This window comes from Megascapheus bottae, chromosome 14 (assembly GCF_031878675.1).
Source record: "Megascapheus bottae isolate mThoBot1 chromosome 14, mThoBot2.hap1, whole genome shotgun sequence".
NCBI classification, from domain to species: domain Eukaryota; kingdom Metazoa; phylum Chordata; class Mammalia; order Rodentia; family Geomyidae; genus Megascapheus; species Megascapheus bottae.
Genome location: NC_143522.1, coordinates 8,714,417 through 8,735,843, shown reverse-complemented (window position 1 = coordinate 8,735,843; position 21,427 = coordinate 8,714,417). Strand labels below are relative to the sequence as shown.

At 42.2% G+C, this 21,427-nt stretch overlaps 1 protein-coding gene across 2 annotated transcripts in view; it reads right to left on the bottom strand.

Annotated features, from left to right (window-relative positions):
* Susd6 (sushi domain containing 6) overlaps window positions 1-21,427 on the bottom strand; it is a 109,808-nt gene that overhangs the window by 8,563 nt on the left and 79,818 nt on the right. For both annotated transcript variants that reach the window (XM_090344365.1, XM_090344364.1), the window contains exons 3-4: window positions 1,376-1,573; window positions 233-371 (exon numbers count right to left, since the gene is read on the bottom strand). In XM_090344365.1, coding sequence (XP_090200491.1) covers window positions 233-371; window positions 1,376-1,573 — 337 coding nt within the window. The remainder of the gene's footprint in view (window positions 1-232; window positions 372-1,375; window positions 1,574-21,427) is intronic.

Here is a 21,427-nt window from a genome sequence, read left to right as displayed (position 1 = left end):
AGTGTCCTGTCTATAATGTTCCTGTGAGGATTTAGGTAAAATGTATGTGAAACACAAGTTCAGTGCCATAGTTTAATACATGGTAAGGCCTTCTCCTTCCATTACCGCAGGTTGCACAGACCAGCAGAGGCTGTTACACCACCAGCAGCTACATTGCCAGACTCCTGCAGTCAATTCAAGACTAGACCCATAGGGATGCCTGCTACCTAACCCAAAGCAGCACTGGGTTTACCTGCTATGATGGAAAGACTTCAGCTTTGGCTGCAGCAGCACGAACAGCACCACGAGGAGAAGAATAAGTGCCACGGAGCTGGCAGTAGACGCCACTATGGACAGTGCAGGAACTCCAAGTGACGTGTGGGTTTCTTTGTCTATGGAAAACAAGTCATTGCCAGAAACAGGTTTTTTTTCTTCCCACTCCCCACCAGAAGTAGTTTTTATCCAGACACATAAAAATGGGCCCCAGAGCTGCTGATGCAGTCAATTGTCCCATGCACAGTGCTATACAGAGACACCTCAGGCCCAAGCTTTTCAGGAAGACAGCATGTAGCAGTCTTAGTACATATGCTGCGCCTGGAAAGTTTCCTGCTTCTTGAATAAGGAAACCCCCCTCACTCTCAGTTACTGAGGTCCACCTGATAACTAAACTCACTTAACCAGGGAATCTTATCTTTATAAACCACTCTGATTCCATTCTTAATAGTACCCTGGTGAACTCAACCATAAAATGGGCATGTCCTATCATGACCACGATCTATCATGATTTTCCCCATGTGACACGATAACTATGTAATAAGTCTGTCTTTATCCTCAGCCTTTGTTGTAAATCTCAGATTAGTTTCTACCTTCTTTTGATGTGTCACAAGTTAAACATGTTCAGGAATAGAAGCCCAAATATGGAACCTAAAGATGACCATATGATATATACAATACTTCCCTTCAAGCAGCAGGCTTTTCCTATCATATAAGACATGATGGGAGAGGAGCTTTTGTCCAGCTCCATAACAAAAGTCCCTTCCCATTCAAGGAATGATGAAATTAGAGACCCTAGAGAAGGTGTTAGCATTGTGCTCATTGTGCTAGTAGAACACTGCCAGTACCTGGCTAAGAACACCAGAGTTCTTGAACATCAAAGGGCAGGGCAGATGCTTCGTAAAGACACAGAGTCCTTCAGAGGCTCAGCAAAATGCATTAGGACATGCTCCAGCAACCCCAATGTCTTTCACTAAGACATGCAATCCCAAAGGATTGAGACTACAGGGCTGTAGCACAGCCAAGGGCACTCTGGAGGAAGCATGTACTACTCTATGAGAGCTGGAAGAAAGCACAACCCAGACAGCTTCCTCCCTCCCCCAATTATCACTTGAAGACTCACCCTCATTAAGGTGGCAGCTAATCTCCATGGCTGGCTTCCACTCGCCATTCTTACAGGTCAAGTATTTGTAGTCACCCTTCAACATGTAGCCTTCTGCACACAGGTACTCAATTACACTGCCCTCTGTCAGGGCATCTCTGCAGGGTCGAGGGTGACAGATGTAGCCACCATTCTCTGGCTCTGGAGGCAAGGGACACACTGCAAACAAAGAATGGTAGTACTATGGTGAGGTTTTCAACTGGAGTCTCCTCCCGGTGACACAGCTCTGAAAACCTTAACAAGCAGATGAGGGGCAATGGGGCATCTTTTGAGAAGGCTGTTGACCAAACCCTGGTATTCTGGTTGTCAAAGGCAGAGTAGAAAGTGGCAGGTTAAATCTTGCCAATTATATCACTTTCTTTTGCTCTCCCCACCATGCCTGAAGAAAATTGTAACCACAACTCAACAACAGACTCTAACAAAGGCCTGAGCTGACTGTCATGGAATCCTAGTTTGTTTTGCCAATCCTGTGTCTTGAACTGAGGGCCTGGGCACTGTCCCTTAGTTTCTTTTTGCCCAAGGCCAGCACTCTATCACTTGGGTCACAGTGCCACTTTTGACTTTTTCTGTTTATGTGGTACTGAGGAATGGAACCCAGGGCTTCATGCATGCTAGCCAAGCATGCATGCTAGGTAAGCACGCTATCACTAAGACACATTCCCAGCCCCAGAGTCCTGGTTTTAATAAAACCTACTAACATTATGAGTCAGAGAGAAGAAAAAATACTGCCAAGCATGAGGGACAAGTGTTAACTTGTTTCTGACATCAAGGCCAGATGTATAATAAAAATCTACATTTTGCCTCAGTGGGGATTTCTGATATTTTTTGGGGGGGGAAGGGGAATTCCCAATCTCCATGAACCTTATATTCTCTGACAGGCATCATTTGTTTCTATCCCACAGTAAGCCCCACATCTTTCATCCAGGCAAGGTGATCTAATTTTAAGTACACTGTCACTTCCTATATGATTTGTCCTTGCAAATAAGTCAGATGGTTGTTATTTTTCCCCTTTGGTGTTATTTGGGACACAGGGAGTATAGAGAAAAAGAGGTGTTTAAGGTGTTGAAAGGAAGGATGGCCAGGGGAAAGCTTTCCTGGGACCTCCTCAGGATGGTGCAATCCCTTGGCTGGGAGTTTGGCCTAGTGGTAGAGTGCTCCTAACATGCACGAAGACCCAGGTTCAGTACCACATATCCACATATACATATAAAAAAGCTGGAAATGATGCTGTGGCTCAAGTGGTAGAACTCTAGTCTTGAGAAAGCCTAAGGACAGCACTCAGGCCCTGAGTTCAAACCCTACAACTGACCCAAAAAAGTTATGAAATTGAGATTAAAGAACAGATATGGACTGGGTGTGATAACACATTCCTATAATCCTGTAATCTTAGCAGTCAGAAGCTGAGCTAGGAACATCACGAATTCTAGGACAGTGTGGGCTACATAGTGAGATCCTGTCATAACAAACAAAAAACAACAAAAAACTAGGGGGGCTAATGTTTTATGCCTATAACACTAGCAGCTGTTGAGAGACTGAGACAGAATTGCTGTTCTGAACCAGTCAGGGCCAAAGGAAAAAAAAAATCTCCAAGAGTCTCTGGCAATAGAAGGAGCTGATGGTGTACAGGTGTCATCCCAGCAAGGGCAGAAAGCTAAAACTGGCAGACTGTGGTCCAAGTGCAGACTGGGGCAAAAAGCAAGATGCTATCTCAAAAATAACCAGAACATGAACACAACAGCACTTGTCTAGCAAGCAGGAGGACTGAATTTAAAAAGGGAGGAGAGGAGTGGGAGAAGGAAAGAGGGCGAGGGGGAAGATGGATAGAGGGGGAGAAGGAAAAGGGAGTCAAAGGAAGGAAGGAAGGAAGGAAGGAAGGAAGGAAGGAAGGAAGGAAGGAAGGAAAGAAGGAAGGAAGGAAGGCAGGCAGGCAGGCAGGCAGGCAGGCAGGCAGCAAGCAAGCAAGCAAGCAAGCAAGCATGCATGCAAGCTGCGCACAGTGGCTCACGCCTATAATCCTAACTATTCAGGAGGCTGAAATCTGAGGATCGAGGTTCAAAGCCAGCCTAGGCACAAAAGTCAGTGAGGCTCATATCTCCAATTAACCACTAGAAAAACGGAAATGGTGCTGTAGCCTTGAGCTGAAGAGGCCAGGGACAACAACCAGGCCCAGAGGTAGCCTTGAGCTGAAGAGCTTAGGGATAGCGCCCAGGTCCCAGATTTCAAGCCCCCTGACCAACAAGGAAAAAAAAATGTGGAGGGCCAGGAGTGTTGCCTAGTGGTAGAGTACATGGCTAGCATACATGAAGCCCTGGGTTAGTCTTTGGTACCACATGCACAGAAAAATCTTGAAGAGGCACTGCTAGAGCACTTGCCTTGAAAAAGCTTAAGGATAGTGTCTAGGCTCTGAGTTCAAGCCCCAGGACAGCCAAAACAACAACAAAACAAAGTAGATGTGGAAAGAAGATAGTATTTGAAACTGAGAGCCCCCTGAGGTTGTTTTGGGGGAAGGGGAATCATGCTTGTATTCAAAATCCTTTCTTAGTGTATGAAGATCTAATTTTTACTTTTAGCCTCAATAGTTTGTTAGAAGCACAGGCACAGAAAAGGCAAGGAGACTACAAAGAGCACTGGCTTACACCTGTACTTGTTTTGAACCTAATAAGGGAAAAAGTAGTTAGTGGAACTAAGAGTACTGTAAATGGCTAGGCATTCTCTTGAATTCGTTCTACATGAAGCAGATGCTCCTCTCATTTTACAGAGGAGGACACTGGCTCAATTGAGTTGGATAATTTTCCCTAAGGCACACATACAATGCTGTGTTCAAAGGGAAGGTAGCGCTCCTCAATCAGGCTGGAGAAAAGCTTCCTAAGCAAGCTGGAATCAGAGCATTCCAGACAAACACCTTAGAAACTCAGTAATAACAGCTTATGCTTGCTGACTACTATATGTCAAATACTACTTTAAGCATTTGACAAGTTTAAAGTTTTGTGTGCACGCATATCCATACTAAAGCTGGCTCAGTACTGGCCTCAGTACTTCTCTCAGGTCCTGCAGGCATGTAGTTTCAAACAGAGTACAGGATATGAGGAGCTAGAAAAGGAAACAGACAAAAGTCCCATTACTTAGGAGACATCCAGGGCTGCTTCTGCATGGCTCACTTGGACTTCTGCCTTCCTGACCCCCAGTTCAAATCATTAAAAATCTGAAGTAAGAGAATCCAGATGATTTCTCATGTCATTTGCAAGCATTCAGACAGGAAGTCCATTGTCCAGTTAGAATCCCTTTTGTCATGAGACTTCCCACATACTGGGTGGAGGTGAGCTAGTAGTAGCTTAAATCTTTCTCAGGGTATGGCAGTGATACTGGAGTGGGAGAACACAGGGAGAAATCGCCCTGGCCTAGACTGCTTCTTGTTGTTCCTCTCAGCCTCCTACCCCCATTTTCTTAAGATAAGCCCAGTTTAAACTTTGTTTTGGGAAATCAGCAATTGACAGGAGGGTCTGGCCCAGAGCCTGTCCACCTTGTTTTAGGAGGTTCTTCACTCCACTCATAGCAATAGTCTCCGAGCCAGTAAGAGGGAAGAATGTTTTCTTTGTTTGTATGGAAGCTCTTATCAGCTGGATACAGCCACAAAAGTCCTTAATCATTTGGAGAAAAGTGCGTTTTCCTCCTTGGCTTGGACCCCTGACTTGAAAGCACACAGTCACCCTTCTCCACAGTTTCCAAGACCACCTACCCCAAGACATCTTTCCAGTCATCATCAGAACATCAGAGAGCTTGTTAGTATGCGTACAGAATTAAATGCTCAGCTTGCATGCTGCTCTCATGGTTACCTGTTGCATAAGTTCAGGGAGATCTTCTATTCCTCAGTTTCCTCATTTGAAGCAAGAGTACACAAAAGGTATCTATCTCACATGGTTGCTATGAAGATTAATCAGAAGGATGCAGGATAAATGCCTGGTACTAGGTCTACCATACTCTAAATGTGGCTTTATTATTCTTATTCCCATACACTGGGAATTCTCTATAGACTACCACCATCTTGTCTCAACAATTACTTTCAGTCATGTGGTCCTCTTCCCTATTTTTCCACTAAAGTCCCCTTTATACTGTAAGGCTTGTTAGGCTCAGTTTGTATTTCTAGTGTCTGATATAGAATCTAGCAGGTAGCAGATGCTTAAGATAGTAGCTTTTAAGCTTCACTGTGCTTACTACATTGTCTTTTTTGGGGGGGGGCAGTACTGGGGCTTGAACTCAGGACCTGGGCACTGTCCTTGAGCTTTCTTAAGGCTAACACTCTACACTCTACCACTTGAGCCACAGCATCACTTTTGGCTTTTTCAGTTTTTGTGGTACTAAGGGCTTTATGCATGCTTAAGCAAGCACTATCACTAAGCCACACTACCAGCCCCTATCTTTTTTTTTTTTTTTTTTTTTTTTGCCAGTCCTGGCCTTGAGCTCAGGGCCTGAGCACTGTCTTTGGACTTTCTCAAGGCTAGAGCTCTACCACTTGAGCCTCAGCACCACTTCCGGCTTTTTTCTATGTATGTGGTACCGAAGGTCTTCATGCATGCTAGGCAAGCACTTTAACCACTAGGCCAAACTCCCAGCCCCTATCTTGTTTTTAATGACAAGGCGCCACAGTTTTCTGATTTAGGAAGAGTTAAATAACAAAAAAACTTGTCAGGGTTTACCTCTTACTCTGAATTAGTATCTAACTATGAAAATGTATTCTCTAGGATCAGAAAATGGCCTTGGGTATTAGACAGATGAATCTACATTTGACCCAGAGGCCAGTATTAAGGTCTGTCAACTACTCCATCTCCACTGAGCCTTATTCAACAGCAATACCTAGTTCCACAGGTATATATTGTAGTGGAGTAGGCCAAAGCTTAAAAGCAAAGATAAAGGACTGCTTGAGAAATTTCGGACATTTGCAGAGGAGCGGGCAAAAAAAAACCAGGGTAAGATGAGCACTGTGGGGAATCTTTTTCTTCGCTCTCTCCTTGCTCCAGCTAAGTAACAAAACTTTGCTTTTGAGCTGTGAAGCCTAGGCTGTTTATCTAACAAATGGATTCCATGTGGCCCAGATGACCAATTACCTTTTACCTTCCTACCAGCCTCCGACAGGCCCCTTCCCTCACTGTTAACAGGGACAGGCAAGAGGTACTCTCCATCCTGCTGCTCCAGATCTAGTGCTAAAGCTACCCTCGTTCCAATACAGTGCCTCACAAAGTGGAATCTACTGCTGTCCTCTATTTCAACCCCCAGACTGGCAAGATGGATACAAAAGTAAGGAGCCAGGCTATTTTCCATCCAGTATGTTAACAAATATTATCATGCTCCCTTGAGAATGGTAGAAATGGGTTAAGAAAAAGCAGAGGAAGTTAATTTTTCCATCATTATTTTCTTCACCATATCATCTCCTTAAGCTGTCCAGATGCAGTCTCCCATCTGCAGGAGGAAGTTGGTTGGCCCTTCCAGGAGCGTCTCAGTCAGCTGCACAGGTACTGTCCTACCTCAGGTAACTATAAACTGGTGATAATTAACTGAGGGTTTAGAGTTTAAAACAGGGTTGGATTCCTGGGTACAAAGGTTTAAGTTGTGGTTTACCGTCTAACAGTGCCAAGCATACACAGCAGGCTTGCAAGCACACATTAGAATTTAAAACAAATGTCTACGTCTCTGCGGTTAAAAGAAAGGGAATCAACATTTTTAACAGGTACTACACTGGTGCCTCAAAATTGTCATCCTGTTTAATTCTCCCACCCTACAAGGAAGGTGGTATAATCATTTATTCAGATGAAGAAACTAAGGTTCTGAAAAATTTAGTAATGGCTTGAAGTACTGAAGTATTGTTTTGAGTTCTGGCTTGCCCTTCTCCAAGTTATAGGAAAGCTCTGATTATAAGTCTAGGGCTGAGTTTTTTCTAGTGGCTTGTAAAGTCTAACATGGAAGTGAAAAATACAGACACAGGCTTTCCCTTCTCTCTGGGGAGGAATATGGACTGTGTTTACTTGTTCACAGAGGACACTGTTCCTATCTCAGGGAGTTACTTTTCCCAAAATGATGGAAGGAAAAGGCTAGTTTACTAATCTTTGTGTACTACACACAGATGATCTATTTAAGGATCATAGGTATCAAGTCTGCAATTAGGGGAAGGTATGGGGTAATTTTGAACTGAGAATCCAAGTCTTCTAAGAGGGAAACGTGAAAGGAAGGTTGCCATGAAATGCAGAATGAAGATGTCACCTTTCTGGTTGCTGCCCAAAATACATGGAGCCAAAGTTCCTAATAAACAGGCCCTGCCACGTATCACCAGTGAGCTATACAGTGTATGTTTCTACTAAGTACTCAAGAGGTCATTGCTACTTACTCAGGTCTGGACAACAGCACAGAAATGCAAGTCATTATGGTATGGACAGTTGTAGAGATCCAGACCTACAAACTAGTCTAAACACCACAGGTCTATGAAAAGCACTCCTAAGTAGAGGGATAGAGGTTGGAATAGTCTTTTCTAAAGAAAAGGAAAATGAAACTGGGTCTGGGAATATCATGAAATGAACTCTGTACATTGTGTCTGCCTTGGCCCTACCAGCAGCAATGGAATAGGAAAGGGACAATAAAAGGGGGCAGGGCTGAAGCTGTGAGGACTGTCTTTAGCACTAGTGAACCAACAAGTATTAAGGACAATGATCAAAGTGAATGGGTAGGAGTCGTCAAAAGTTACAAAGTTGGGGCTGGGAGTTTGGCCTAGTGGTAGAGTGCTTACCTAGCATGCACGAAGACCCAGGTTTGATTCCTTGGTACCACATACACAGAAAAAACCAGAAGTGGGCTGGGAGTTTGACCAAGTGGTAGAGTGTTTGCCTAGCATGCACAAAGAACCTGGGTTTGATTCCTTGGTACCACATACATAGAAAAAAAAAGCTGGAAGTGGTGCGATGCTCAAGTGGTAAAGCTCTAGCCTTGAGAAAGCCCAAGGACATTGCTCAGGCCTGAGTTCAAGCCCAGGGCTGGCACAAAAAAAAAAAAAAAAAAGGGGGGGAAGGAAGAAAGAGATAAAGAAAAGAAAAGAAAGAAGAAAAAGCCAGAAGTGGTGCTGTGGCTCAAGTGATAGAGCCCTAGCCTTGAGAAAGCCCAAAGACAGGGCTCAGGCCTGAGTTCAAGCCCTAGGACTGGCAAAAAAAAAAAAAAAGTTACAAAGTCTACCAATCAGAATATTCTTCCCTCTCTATCCTTTCCAGGATGCCATTTTCTGCTTTAAATAACTTGAAGCCACACAATTTCAAGCCACCTTCCCTCACACAGCTACCCTAGAAAAGCAGTCTGTTGTTTCCTTTGCACCTTTCAGAATAGTAACTTTCACTAGTGAATGAAGGATAGTAAGAACTCCCTAAGTGTTTTCAATTCTTCCCTTCAGTCTAGATGAGACCAGGGAAGTGATCACAAGAGTGCTTTGCATACTGTGCCCCCATTAGATCCCACTGTTCCTCCTTGGTCTATCCTGTGAATTCCTTTCAGTGCTTTTAACTGTGGAAGCCACACTTAAACCTTTTGAGAGCTTTTTAAAATAGAATAGCAATCCATTCTAACCTGCTACCAAGTCCAAAGCAAGGTACCCAACCTTCAAGAACTAAGCCTTACCTGTGGTATTAGCCTGTGTTTATCAGTCTGGCTCTGGCATACTGCCCCAGCTCCTAGCAACCACAAAATATCAATTTCTAAACCAGTCATAACATAAGGCGGGGAGGATCTCAAGTTCTAGGATAGTCTAGGCTACTCTTTTTGAGACTCTTACCTCAAAAACCGAATAAAGGGGCCAGGAGCGTGGCCTAGTGGTAGAGTGCTTGCCTAGCATCCACAAAGATCTGGGTTCGATTCTTCAGAACCACATATAATAGAAAAAGCCAGAAGTGATGCTGTGGCTCAAGTGGTAGAGTGCTAGCTTTGAGGAATGCCAAATGACAGTGTGCAGGCCCTGAGTTCAAGCCCCAGGACCAAACAAACAAACAAACAAACAAAAAACCCAGAATAGAACAGAACAAAACCCACTTGGTTTGTGAATCTGGACTCAGTCCTCAGCCTGTTAAATGAAAACGTAACTGAGACTATGTGTTTCTCACCATCCTTGGCATCTCTTGATTTTCTCTTCCTCTCCCCCAATTTTTCTATATAGTCCAGGCTGGCCTGGAACCCATGATCCCCTTGCTTCCATCTCCCAAATAGTTGGGATTACAGTATGTGCTACTGTGCCCAGCTTCTGGTAAGTCTCGAGCTCTGGTCTGGAGACAATGACTATTATAGGTTCATCTACTCTTATGTGTCTGTAGATAACTGTCTAAATACCTGAAAATAAAACAAAAGTTTTTCTTTATCTTCTGTCCTCCCAAAAGTAGATTCAGTAGATAATAAATTTCAGTAAATAACTATTTGTAACTAGATCTTACTGTCTTTTGGTCTTTTTTTTTTTTTTTTTTTGCCAGTCCTGGGGCTTGAACTCAGGTGCTGAGCACTGTCCTTGGGCTTTCTCAAGACTAGAGTTCTACCACTTGAGCTACACCACCATTTCCGGCTTTTTCTGGGTATGTGGTACAAGCACTCTACTACTAAGTCAAACTCTCGGCCCTAAATTTAATCTTATTGAAAAGGTGATGTACAGAGGGTTATAGTTACATAAGTAAGGTAATGGGTACATTTCTTGTCAAACAGTGTTCACCCCCTCCCTTGTTTTCTGCTACTTTCCCTCTCCCCTGACTCCACCACCCCCCAGGAAGTTGCAAAGTTCATTTCCAACATAATATCCTGTGAGTATTGCTGTTGCATTGATTCACTCTTTGTTCTGTCTTATCACTTTGTGATTCTCTTTCCCTTCCCCAAATCAGATAAACATATATACAAGACACAGGATACCATTTCACTTTAACAAAAAATTCACTTTCTGGGCTGGGAATTTGGCCTAGTGTGGTAGAGTGCTTGCTTAGCATGCACAAAGGCCCAGGTTCAATTCCTTGGTACCACATACATAGAAAAACCTGGAACTGGTGCTGAGGCTCAAGTGGTAGAGTTCTAGCCTTGAAAAAGTCCAAGGACAGTGCTCAAGCCCTGAGCTCAATCCCAAGACTGGAAAAAAAAAATCACTTTCCTCATTAACTCAGCAAGCATCAATTGTGTATCTGTGTCTCAGAGTGGTACTAGAAATTTAAGAGATTAATACAGGTCTGTTCCTTAACTACAATCTCTCTGGGGGTATAATATCTACTCTTCATTTGTTTCCAGAGTTCCTGTAAAGATCACATTTATCCTTCCATTCATCGCTTTTTTTTGGTGGGGGGAGGCAATGCTGAAGTTTAAATTCAGGATAGTATACTAGGCAAGCAAGTGCACTACAACTTGAGCCATGCTTCCAGCCCTATCTACTGATTCTCTCCCCTTTTCCCGCTCATTACTGGGACTTCAACTCTGGGCTTCATACTTGGCTTGCCTGCTTAGTTGGAACACTATTATTTAAGTCAAACTTCCAACCCAGATTTTTGGTGATTATTTTATAGAAGGGGTCTCAAGGACCTTTCTGCCCAGTCTGCCTTCAAACAGGAATACCTGGATCTCAGCCTGATTAGTAGCTAGGATTATAGCCTGAGACACTTGTGCCAGGCCATCTATTCATTTGACAAGATTTTACCAACTACCAAAGTACTGGAGGAAGGCCGGTAGAATGATAAAGATATTGGCCCTGCTTTCTGAGTGTCTACTGCATAATAAATAACCATAACATCGATCAATATGGAATACTGGAGGTTCTGAAAGACTCCTGATAGGGGAAAAGACAGTGGAGATGGAAAATATGGTTATCAGAGCTATAACTTGAGAAGGAGGGTTTTGACAAGATAAACAATTGTGACAAAGATAAAGTGGAAAGGACTCACCAGGTAAGAACAAACCAAAGCATGGAAGAAGTAAAACATATTCAGGATCAGTAGGAGATAGCCAGTGATTTAAAAATCCAGGGAAAGTTCTGAACAAAACTAAAGAATGTGATCTGGGCTCATATCTGTAATCCTAATTAATCAAGGGGCTGGGAACAGAGGACTGAGGTTCAAAGCCAGCCCTAGCAGGAAAGTCTATGAGACTCTTGTCGCCAATTAAGTCACAGAAAATGCTGGAAGTAGCACTGTGACTCAAGTGTTAAGAGCATTAGCCTTGAGCAAAAGGAGCCTGATCAAGGACAGTGACCAGGGCGAGAGTTCAAATCTCAGGATCAGTGGGGGGAAAACAAAAATAATAAAAAAAAAAAGCCAACCCCCCAAAACTCTAAAAGAATGTGAAACCTTGGGTTCCTCTTACACGAGATGAAATTTTAATGATTCTCCCAGTCCTAAAATGTGGTTATATTGTTTGTAATAAAAACCTATTCTAGTGCTAATTTTGCTAAAAAAAAGTCATGAAAGTAGATTAGCCTGCCTACTCCTGAAACTAGTATTTTCCAATGGAGCTGGATGACCTGGTGTGGTAAAGTAGGGAAAGGGGGAAGAATAGGGACAAATTATGTGAGTTTCCCAGTACAGATTTATTTTTCTTCTCAGGTTTGCCTAAGTGAGATGAGACAGAAAAAAACTGGAGAGGCTAATAGAAAGAAAAGAATACAAAGACATCTTGTGGTCGATTTCTTTCCCAGGGTTCTCGTACATGGCAACAGATGGTGTATCCCTGGAGCACTAGATCCCAAAAAGCAGCTGCTCTCAGGTCCTGGTTCTAACAGCTGGGGTCACAGGTCCTCCGTCCATGCACAAGCTGAATACCAGAAATCAATGGGTCCCATTGTATCTACATGTAGGGCTCTCATATCCCCTCTTAAGCCCTTTGCCTGCCTGGAACAGAGGACAGAGAAAAACAATACTACACTTTGAAAGACTACACTTGTAAATCAATGGAAAGAGAGAGTATTATAAAATCAAATCTTCTATAAATTATCCTGCTAGCAAAATAGAGATGCTAATTATTTGGGAGATAAAGAACAAATCAACAGTGAGAGGACAGGAGGCAGTAACTTTTCTCTGATTATAATCTACTCTTCTAAATGCCCTAGGCATTCCTCTTTTTCCTGCTCAATGCACAGAAAAGTCTGGCTACACCCAGAAAGCAGACTAGATGTTTCATGTATTAGAGGAGGGAATAAAAATCTCTCAAGTGATATGTATGAACACAGAGGAGTATAGCTGTATGATTACATAATTAGGCACATTAAAATATTTATACTGCTGAGACTAAAAGCCCTTTCTCAGAGGCATTCCACCAAAGTTGAAAGGGGAAAAAGAAAATAGAAAATAAAACATCTAATTGCAATCTTCCACAAAGCCAGACATCCCCAGCTGGTGCCACAGCTGAATTCTCTTAATTGACATGTCGTAACAGCAAGTATGAACGATACTATATGCTCATCAACTCTATGTGGTGGCCAACAAGGCAGGCATAGAAGAGGCCCAAAATGCTGCTATAATTAGAGGTATTTTTTTTTCTTTTCTATTATTATGGTATCCAGTAGGAAATGTTGATTAGTTTTTCCTAAAAAATGTCACCATTTAAAGCAGATACACAGCAACTCTAGCCCATCCCTAAACTTATACACATAGAGAATATGAAGTTTACAATGTAGGAGTTGGTTTTCTTTTTGGTAGTCTCCTCTTAGCTCCCCAACCAAGGCTTTCATTTTGAGAAGGTTAGCCATGTTTGAACAAGCAAGCTTTTAAAATAAAAGCTCACCTCACAGTTTAAAATTGTAAGTTAAATGTATCTAAGCAGAATAAAAATGACTGAAATTAGCATACAAATGAGCATTAATAGGGAAACATTAATACACAAGACACTAGGTCAATAAGAAACATACTCTAGGGAACAGATTCACACACAGTCTGCAAAAGCCTTTTATATTTACAAAGAGGTTTTGTTCCTACATGCCTATAAATCATAACAGAACTGGTTCCAGGTAGTTTCCCCCTCCCTTTCTGAAAGAACCTCTCAAAGTCAAACAATAATATATATATATGTTTCATATATATATATATATATGTTTAATATATATGTCAATGTGTGTGAGAAAAGATTATAAAATGCCTAATCATACTTTACCTCTTAGGCAAAATCTTGGACAGTGAAGTCTGGACATTTTTTTTTTTTTTTTTTTTTGCCAGTCCTGGGCTTGAGCTCAGGGCCTGAGCACTGTCCTTGGACTTTCTCAAGGCTAGAGCTCTACCACTTGAGCCTCAGCACCACTTCTGGCTTTTTTCTATGTATGTGGTACCGAGGAATCGAACCTGGGTCTTCATGCATGCTAGGCAAGCACTTTAACCACTAGGCCAAACTCCCGGCCCCAAGTCTGGACATTTTTGACAGTATTCCCAACTGTGTTTCTTCTTCATAGCGGGTAGGACTACTGACTTTTAAGTCAATGAGTATTCCACTCAGTCTCCTCATCTCTGGCATGCTCACTCAATTCCAAAAATCTCTCAATTATGTCAACTTTAGAAGACCCACTCTTCTTATAACTACCATCAATCATTTAGCCATTCCAATTTTTCCATTTTAAATTCCACCTTTCAAATTAAAGGTCTAATAATTCAAGTTCCTTCCACAGTATACATGTCTGAACAGATAGAGTAGACAACACTGCTCAGCGTGCAGCAGTTGATTGGCAGGAGGTCATTCCTCATGGCCACTAAAAGGTTCTTTCTCAGATGCCACATAAAAGTTCAAATTCATTTACAATGAATCAATGAATCAGTGAATCTTAAGAACAACACAAGTTGTTCCTAAGACAAATGCTTAAAAGAAGACTGCTTGATGTTGCTTTGGAACTACCTCACAGGTTATTGATCAAACTCAGCCTGTGGGGCCAGGAGAGTGAATGGGTAAGCAATCTTAGAAATATACTTAGGAAGACTCACATGAAAATGAAAAATATGTCCATGACCAAGGATCTCTGGCATTTACATACACACATGCATTTTACAGAGGCCAGGTCTGGATCCAGAGCCAGAGGTTTGCAATACCATGCCAGAAGGGTCAAGCTAGTCAGCACCTGCATGAGCCTGTTACTCAGATGACAGCTCATCTCAGATTTCTTCAGCTTCTGTGGCTTGTTGATGAAAAGACTTGTCAAACGTGTAATCAGGACCCTGAAGACATCACAGATGCCTTCAAGTCAGACCTTGTAGCAGAATAACATTAGTATCATCAAAATTCCTTGCCCAGCTGGAAACAAGTCAATCTGTGGTAAAGAATCAATGTACTTCCAGTATTCCAAACAAGTGGATAATGTTTTGTAGGGCCAATCCATTTGTGCCTGTAGTCCTTACACTGAAAAACCAAACAGAACCACCTAACTCTGAAATGCATGCATGCTGCATGCTGCATGCTGAACTCTGAGCCTGAAACTTTCTCCTTCAATGCTCCTCAAGTTCCCCAAATCTTTCAGTTTCAAGACAGGGGGGAAAACAAAACATCAAACAAAAAACAAGCTTTTGCAACTGTGTGCAGAGCCATGGAAAGTCAAACCTGTTTTGGAGGGATACTGTTGCCCAACAGAACAAAGAGATTCCTCAGAATACTTTGTCAGTAATCCAAAAAAGTAGCTTTGAAGAAAAAGGAAAGAAGCCAGGTGGCCAGGACTCACACCTGTAATCTTAGCTACTAAAGAGGCTGAGGAGATTTGAGGATCATGGTTTGAAGCCAGCCCTGGCAGGAAAGTCCATGAGACTCTTATCTTCATGTAACCACCAAAACACTGGAAATGGAGCTGTGGTTCAAGTGGTAGAGTACTAGCTTTGAATAGAAAAACTAAGTGAGAATGTAAGTCTTGAATTTTTAAAGTCCCAATACTGACACATGTACATGCATATGCATGTACACATGATCATGGGGCTTGAACTCTGGGCCTGGGTGCTGTCCCTGAGTTCTTCAGTTCAAGGCTAGAGTTTTATCACTTAGAGCCACTTCTGGTTTTCTGAGGGCTAGCCACTGGTGCCTGGCGAAAGTCTTCATCTGTAAGGCCAATTACTGAGGTGAAAGTTGAAGACTCAAAGCTCACTTCCTTCCCTGTGACCTCATGACAGGGAGAGCCAGAGTCTGATCTGCATCCTGGCCTGCCAGCAGGCTGGATGGTCCCACAAAGGGGAAGCATTCATTTTCTAAGGCTGTCCTAAGTTTGTGCCAGTCACTTGGGACAGGTCCACTAGGAATGACAACCCTTTCCAGACACACCAACCAGAGTGAAAACTCATTTTCTGGCTATTGTCAGTACCTTCTGTCAGCCATTATTTACTTTCTGTATTTCTATGGGAAATCAATGAGATAAGTGTGCTTATGCTTCCAGCTTTTTGGTGGTTAATAATCAGAATAAGTCCCAAGGACTTTCCTACCCAGGCATGGCTTTGAACCATAATCCTTAGATCTTAGCCTCCTGAGTAGCTAGGGTTACAGGTGTAAGCCATAGCACTTAGCAGAATAACATTTTTTTTAAAACTATCATCTCTTATTTTACTTACGATAATCCAAAGTCACTCTGATTTCCCCTGTGCTCTTTACTCCCTTAAAAACTTTTAAAGGAATCTTAGTTACTAATGGACTCAGTTCAGTCTTCTACTTCTCAACCTTTTTTTTTTCCCCCTCCCTCAACATCTTCCACTTTTCCTTCCTTCAGTTCAACCTAACTGCAAAGGCAGGCTTCCATGCCCTTTTCAGTAGGAATTTCCTTCCTCAATAAACTAAAGCATCAATGTCAAGGCAATCTGGCAAACAGTTATATCCCTTTCATTGTGTTCACCACTTCTAAATCTTAGTGGCTCCTTTGTCTCCAGGGTACTATAAGCTCCTCAAAAGGCAGAAAACCACCATTATCATCCTAGGCACATAAAAATAAGGCACTGGACAAGCATCAAATGAGTGAGTCTTTGTCCAGAAGAGTAAGCATTTCTCATAACATGTGCACACCAAATGCTCAAAACCACCCTAGCACTTACTTCCTAGGGAGTCTCGCCTCCTCACACCCTTATTTGACCTAGTCTTGGCCAGCTCTGAGACTTTTACCGACAGCCCATATTCCAGTTTGCATCAAAGAATTGAACAAAAGATTTCACAACACCTCACCCCGGCTGCAGGCTCCAGAGCTCTTGATAGGCACTCCGTTTAAACATGAGGTACTGTATATTTTTGGGAAGTGATGAAGCAACTTCCCATAAGAGAAAAGAAAAAATTCCCCAAAATGGCTTCTTGGAAAACAAATAGAACAGCTTCCTTGCCAGGACAGAGAAAAAGGAATGACATTTAGGCCTTTCATCCTTGGCAAAGCTTGCTGCCATGCAGGAACAGAAGGGAGCTGCGGGGGAAAGGGAGGCAGTTCCATCTGGCCAGATGTATAACTCATCCTAGCCCAGGCCCCACCAAATGTTTCATCTGATACTGTCCAAAGTGCCTTGGAGGTCTCAGCTCCCCAATTTCCCTTTCTTTCACGTATTTAAACTACATATGTGACCCAAAAAGTTGGGTGCAAATGCAACCACCAAAGCACTTGCTGTTTAAAAATAAATACAATTACTTTCTCAGGTGGTAAAATTCTTCCACAATAATCACATTCTCATTTTTAATGAAGTATGATAAATTTTGTATTTCATGCATTTGGTTTGATTATAAGATTTTCTTACATATACCATAGTGCCTACATTTCACAGGAAATAAGATTGACATCTACTATATTTTCAGATATTATTTTTTAAAAATATAGCAGATGTCAATCTATTATTTTTCAAAATGAGCAGTAACATATGCCTTCATCTATTAAGTGCACCCCTCCCTTGCAGACAAAATAGACTAAAGGACAATGTGTGTATGTACACACCAGTCCTGGGGCTTAAACTCATGGCTCAAGTGGTAGCGTGCTAGCCTTGAAAAAACTCAAGGACAATGCCCAGACCCTAGCAGCATTCCAGCCTTTTCTGTGTATGTGGTATTGGGGAATCCAACCCAGGGCTTCATGCGTGCTAAGTGAGTACTCTACTACTAGTCCATACTCTAGTCCTAAAGGACAATTTTTTAAAGCTATTTATTCATAGCGTTCATTCATTCATTTTATTATGTTGCAGGTGATAGCAAAACAACTCAGACAAACCCAAGAAACAACATTAAGGGAAATAGAGTTTATGTAGTTCAAGCCTGTCTTAGTCAAGGTGAGATCTAAACATATAGTTTCAAGTTGTTCCTCTTATCCCTGAGCAATTCCACGCTCATCCTCCTAGTAAAAATGGCAGCAATAAGCCCTGACTCCATCTTATCTTAGTTACAGATAGTCTCACACACTTACCTGCCTGGGCTGTTTTTGAACTACAATCCTTAGATTTCAATCTCCTAATTCTAGCCATTGGTGCCTGGCACTCAGGAACACTTCCACATTCGTTCTAAATGGTAAATCTTGGGTCCAACTCTGGAAGGCAACTTATCAGGGTGTCTAAATCAGCTTCCTAACCCCTCCCTCTTCCCCTGCCCTCCCCAAAACAAATATTTTCCTGCAACTACTAAAGAATTGAGTTGCAGCCGGGCATTGGTGGCTCATGCCTGTAATCCTAGCTACTCAGGAAGCTGAGATCTGAGGATTGTGGTTCAAAGCTAACTCCTGGCACAAAAGTCCATGAAATTCTTATCTCCAATTGTGCCAGCTCTGAGCTGAAGAACTCAGGGACAGGGCCCAGGCCAAGAGTTTCAAGACCAACCAAAAAAGAAAAAGAAAAAGAAAGACCCACATTGCAAAACGACAGGTGCCAACCCTGTAACTAATTTATGGGGAATGAACCTGTGGGAAGAAGTAACTTGTGGGAGACATATCAACTAGAAATAAAGACAGACAACTTGAAGGCTTAATTTTAATTAGAAAGTCTGAGTTAGTAGAATAAGAGAGTCATCCTCTTAAAATTTGTATCTGTTTAGTTTTGTGGAGTCTGAGAGACAAAAAGGAGTTCCTCAGACAAGGGAAAAAATAACATTTTAGTTGAAGGGAATAGTATAAGCAAAACACTGGGGGTTTATGACAGAGATATGAGGGAAATAACAGTGCCTGGACAGATTCCATGACAAAGGATAGGGCAGAAAAGCAGGGAAGCAGCTTAAGCAAAAGCTGAAAGCACCAATGAGGGTATGATTTATGGCCCCTATTGTCTTATAGTGAGTCCTGAGATTCTTTTGCTTGTGTCATGTCTAGTCTAAGATTTTGAGAGTTACTCTGGTAGCACGGTTGATTTGTGAAGACAAGAAAACCACTAAGAGATGATGAGCCTTGGATAGTTGATAGTGCTATTTTTAGCTTGGAGGGAGCCATCATTTAGACTCTTAACTACAGTTAACCAATTGGCCAGCTGTCTACCCATCTACCTCTAATGGAAATACCACCAGGAGTAAGAATACTGGTCCACAGGGATGATTATGGAATTTCTATCATTGGTGGGCTCTGGGATTTTGGACACAGGCTACAAAAATAATGATCCCACGGATCCAAAATGAGAATGTATACCATCACAGGAATGGACAACTATGCTCTAGAAAATGCCAGATTCTCTCAAAGCAGGTGTGGAGATGGTGGCTGAATCCCTGTTTACTCTACTCTCACCCCCCACCACATATCAATTGTAAGGCTAGTTATGGAAATGTTCCATTTAAACTATGTAAGTAATTGGAGGGGGGGATGGGGCTTGAATGCTAGCCTGAGCACTGTCCCTGAACTCTTCAGCTCAAGACTACCACCCTACCCTTGAGCCACAGCTCCACTGCCCATAAAAGAGTCTCTGGGCTTTGTATTGCCCAGGCTGGCTGTGAACTGTGATCCTCAAATCTCAATGTCCTGAGTAGCTAGGGTTACAGTCATGAGCCATGGTGGCCGGCTATGTAAGTAATTTTTTATAAGGCTTACAATCTTCAATTTTCATTGAACTGGAAATGAGCAGGGCATAGTAACAGTTGTACTCTTGGCATTCTTGGAGGCTGAGACAGGAGGATGAAATAGGAAGATTGTAGACAGGCCAGCTGGGGCAAAAAAAGCAAGACGTGATTATAAGAGGACTGTAGATGAAACAGTTCAAATAGAGTGGCTAATCAGCAAAACCAAGGCCCTGGGTTTACACCACAGTACCACCACCCACCCTACCCTACCCCTCCCCCCATAAAAAAATCCAAAAACCAAAGCCCCCCAGAACAGACCAAGCAACGTAACACAAAAAGTATTTGAAGCTGGGTGCTTGTGGCTCATGCCTATAATAATCCTAACTACTCAAGAGGCTGATATCTGATGATAGTGGTTCAGAGAACCCAAGCAGACCAATCTGAGAGATTTTACCTTTAAATAACCAGCAAAAAGCTTGGAATGGAGGCATGGTTCAAGTTGTAGAAAGCCAATTGCGAGCAAAAAGCCAAGTAAGAACATGAGGCTCTCTGTCCAATTCAAGTCCCACCCAGTACTATCACCAAAATATATTTTTTTTTAATTTAAAATGAGAGAATCTAGGTTCAAATCCCAGTTTTATTCTTTATGGGATGTGACATATTATGAAGAGAAGATGACATATAAGAAACTGCTTTACTTCTTGTCAATGGTGATTAGCTGTTACTTTTCTGGCCTCAAGAGGTGGTTCATATTATTTATTCTACTTGAGAATCAAAGAAAAGAAAAAGCATAAGATATAGGAACTGCAACCACGAAAACCCACAAAGAATTTCCAGGGACTACAGGTAAGAAGGTTTCTGTGTAGCCATTATCTTGCTGCAACCTCATCTGCTTAGGCCTCCCAGGCCAGGAGTTTGCATTAGAACACTGTCAGGCACATGGTATTAGAACATTGTCAGGCACACTCCATGGAGTCCATAAATATTGAATGATAAAAGTGAGTGTTGAAAAGCTTGTAGATATACAGCCTGGGATAAAAAGTGTTTTTTATGGGGACCCTTCCTATCTGTCTACCAAGAACTAAGTATAAATAGTCTTACAGGAAGAATGTGAACAATACTGAGGCCTCAGGTGGGTATGAACTTAAGACATAGCAACCATATCAGCTTTTGGAAACACTGCCAAAGCCAGTCATTAAAAATCATCTTCAAACCACTCTTCCAGTAAATGAAAAAGCAGACTACAGTATCCAGCTGCTTCAGATTAAAGCAGTGTGGTGGTGGAAATGAAAAAGTCAGGATTCCAATTACTGCTAATAGAGTGTTCAGAAGGAAGGAAATTAATGGAAACATCAAAAGGCTGGTGACTTTACTTAAAATGAATTAAATCAACCTCAGTCTTTCCCTGTTTCAACAGAGACTTCAGGCTAGTTAGTGCTTGAGCTGTCTGAAAGTTGCCCAGGCTAGATCAGGGAGGTTAAGTGACAATTAACGAAGGCTGGGAAATCTTTTTCCGCTCAGACACAGGATGGAAAGACAGCCAGACAATGGTTCTGAGGTAGAGCATGCTAATGCCCTTCAAGCCAATACACATAAACATCATTAGGCACCAGGGGGAAACAAAGGCAGAAAACAGGTTCAAACTAAATCTGTAGAATGGAAAACTCCTCTAGGACAAAACATTCTGCAACTTACTTGTTTGGGATAAAATGGACAGAAGAGAGAAGAGGGAAGACTGAGAATCCTATTGGGACCTCTCATACAGGGTCTTTCATGATTACTTTGTGTATTCCTCAATTCTAACACATACAACACACATGACAAGCTCTGCCAGAGTGTTCAGGAGTTATGGTGAATAAAGAAGATGGGGGGAAGGAAGGATAGGGAGCAGAGCAACTGTATCAAGTCCAATTAAGAAAGGAGAAATTGCAGGAAAGAAAAGGAGAGCTACCAGACATGATGGTACAAGTGTGTGATGCTGGCTACCCAGGTAGGCATTTCAGTCCATGGCTAGCCCAAGCAAAAGTGTGAAGTCTTTTCTAAAAAACAAAGTGTTTGCCTAGTACACATAAGTCCAGAGTACAAGTCCCAGTACTG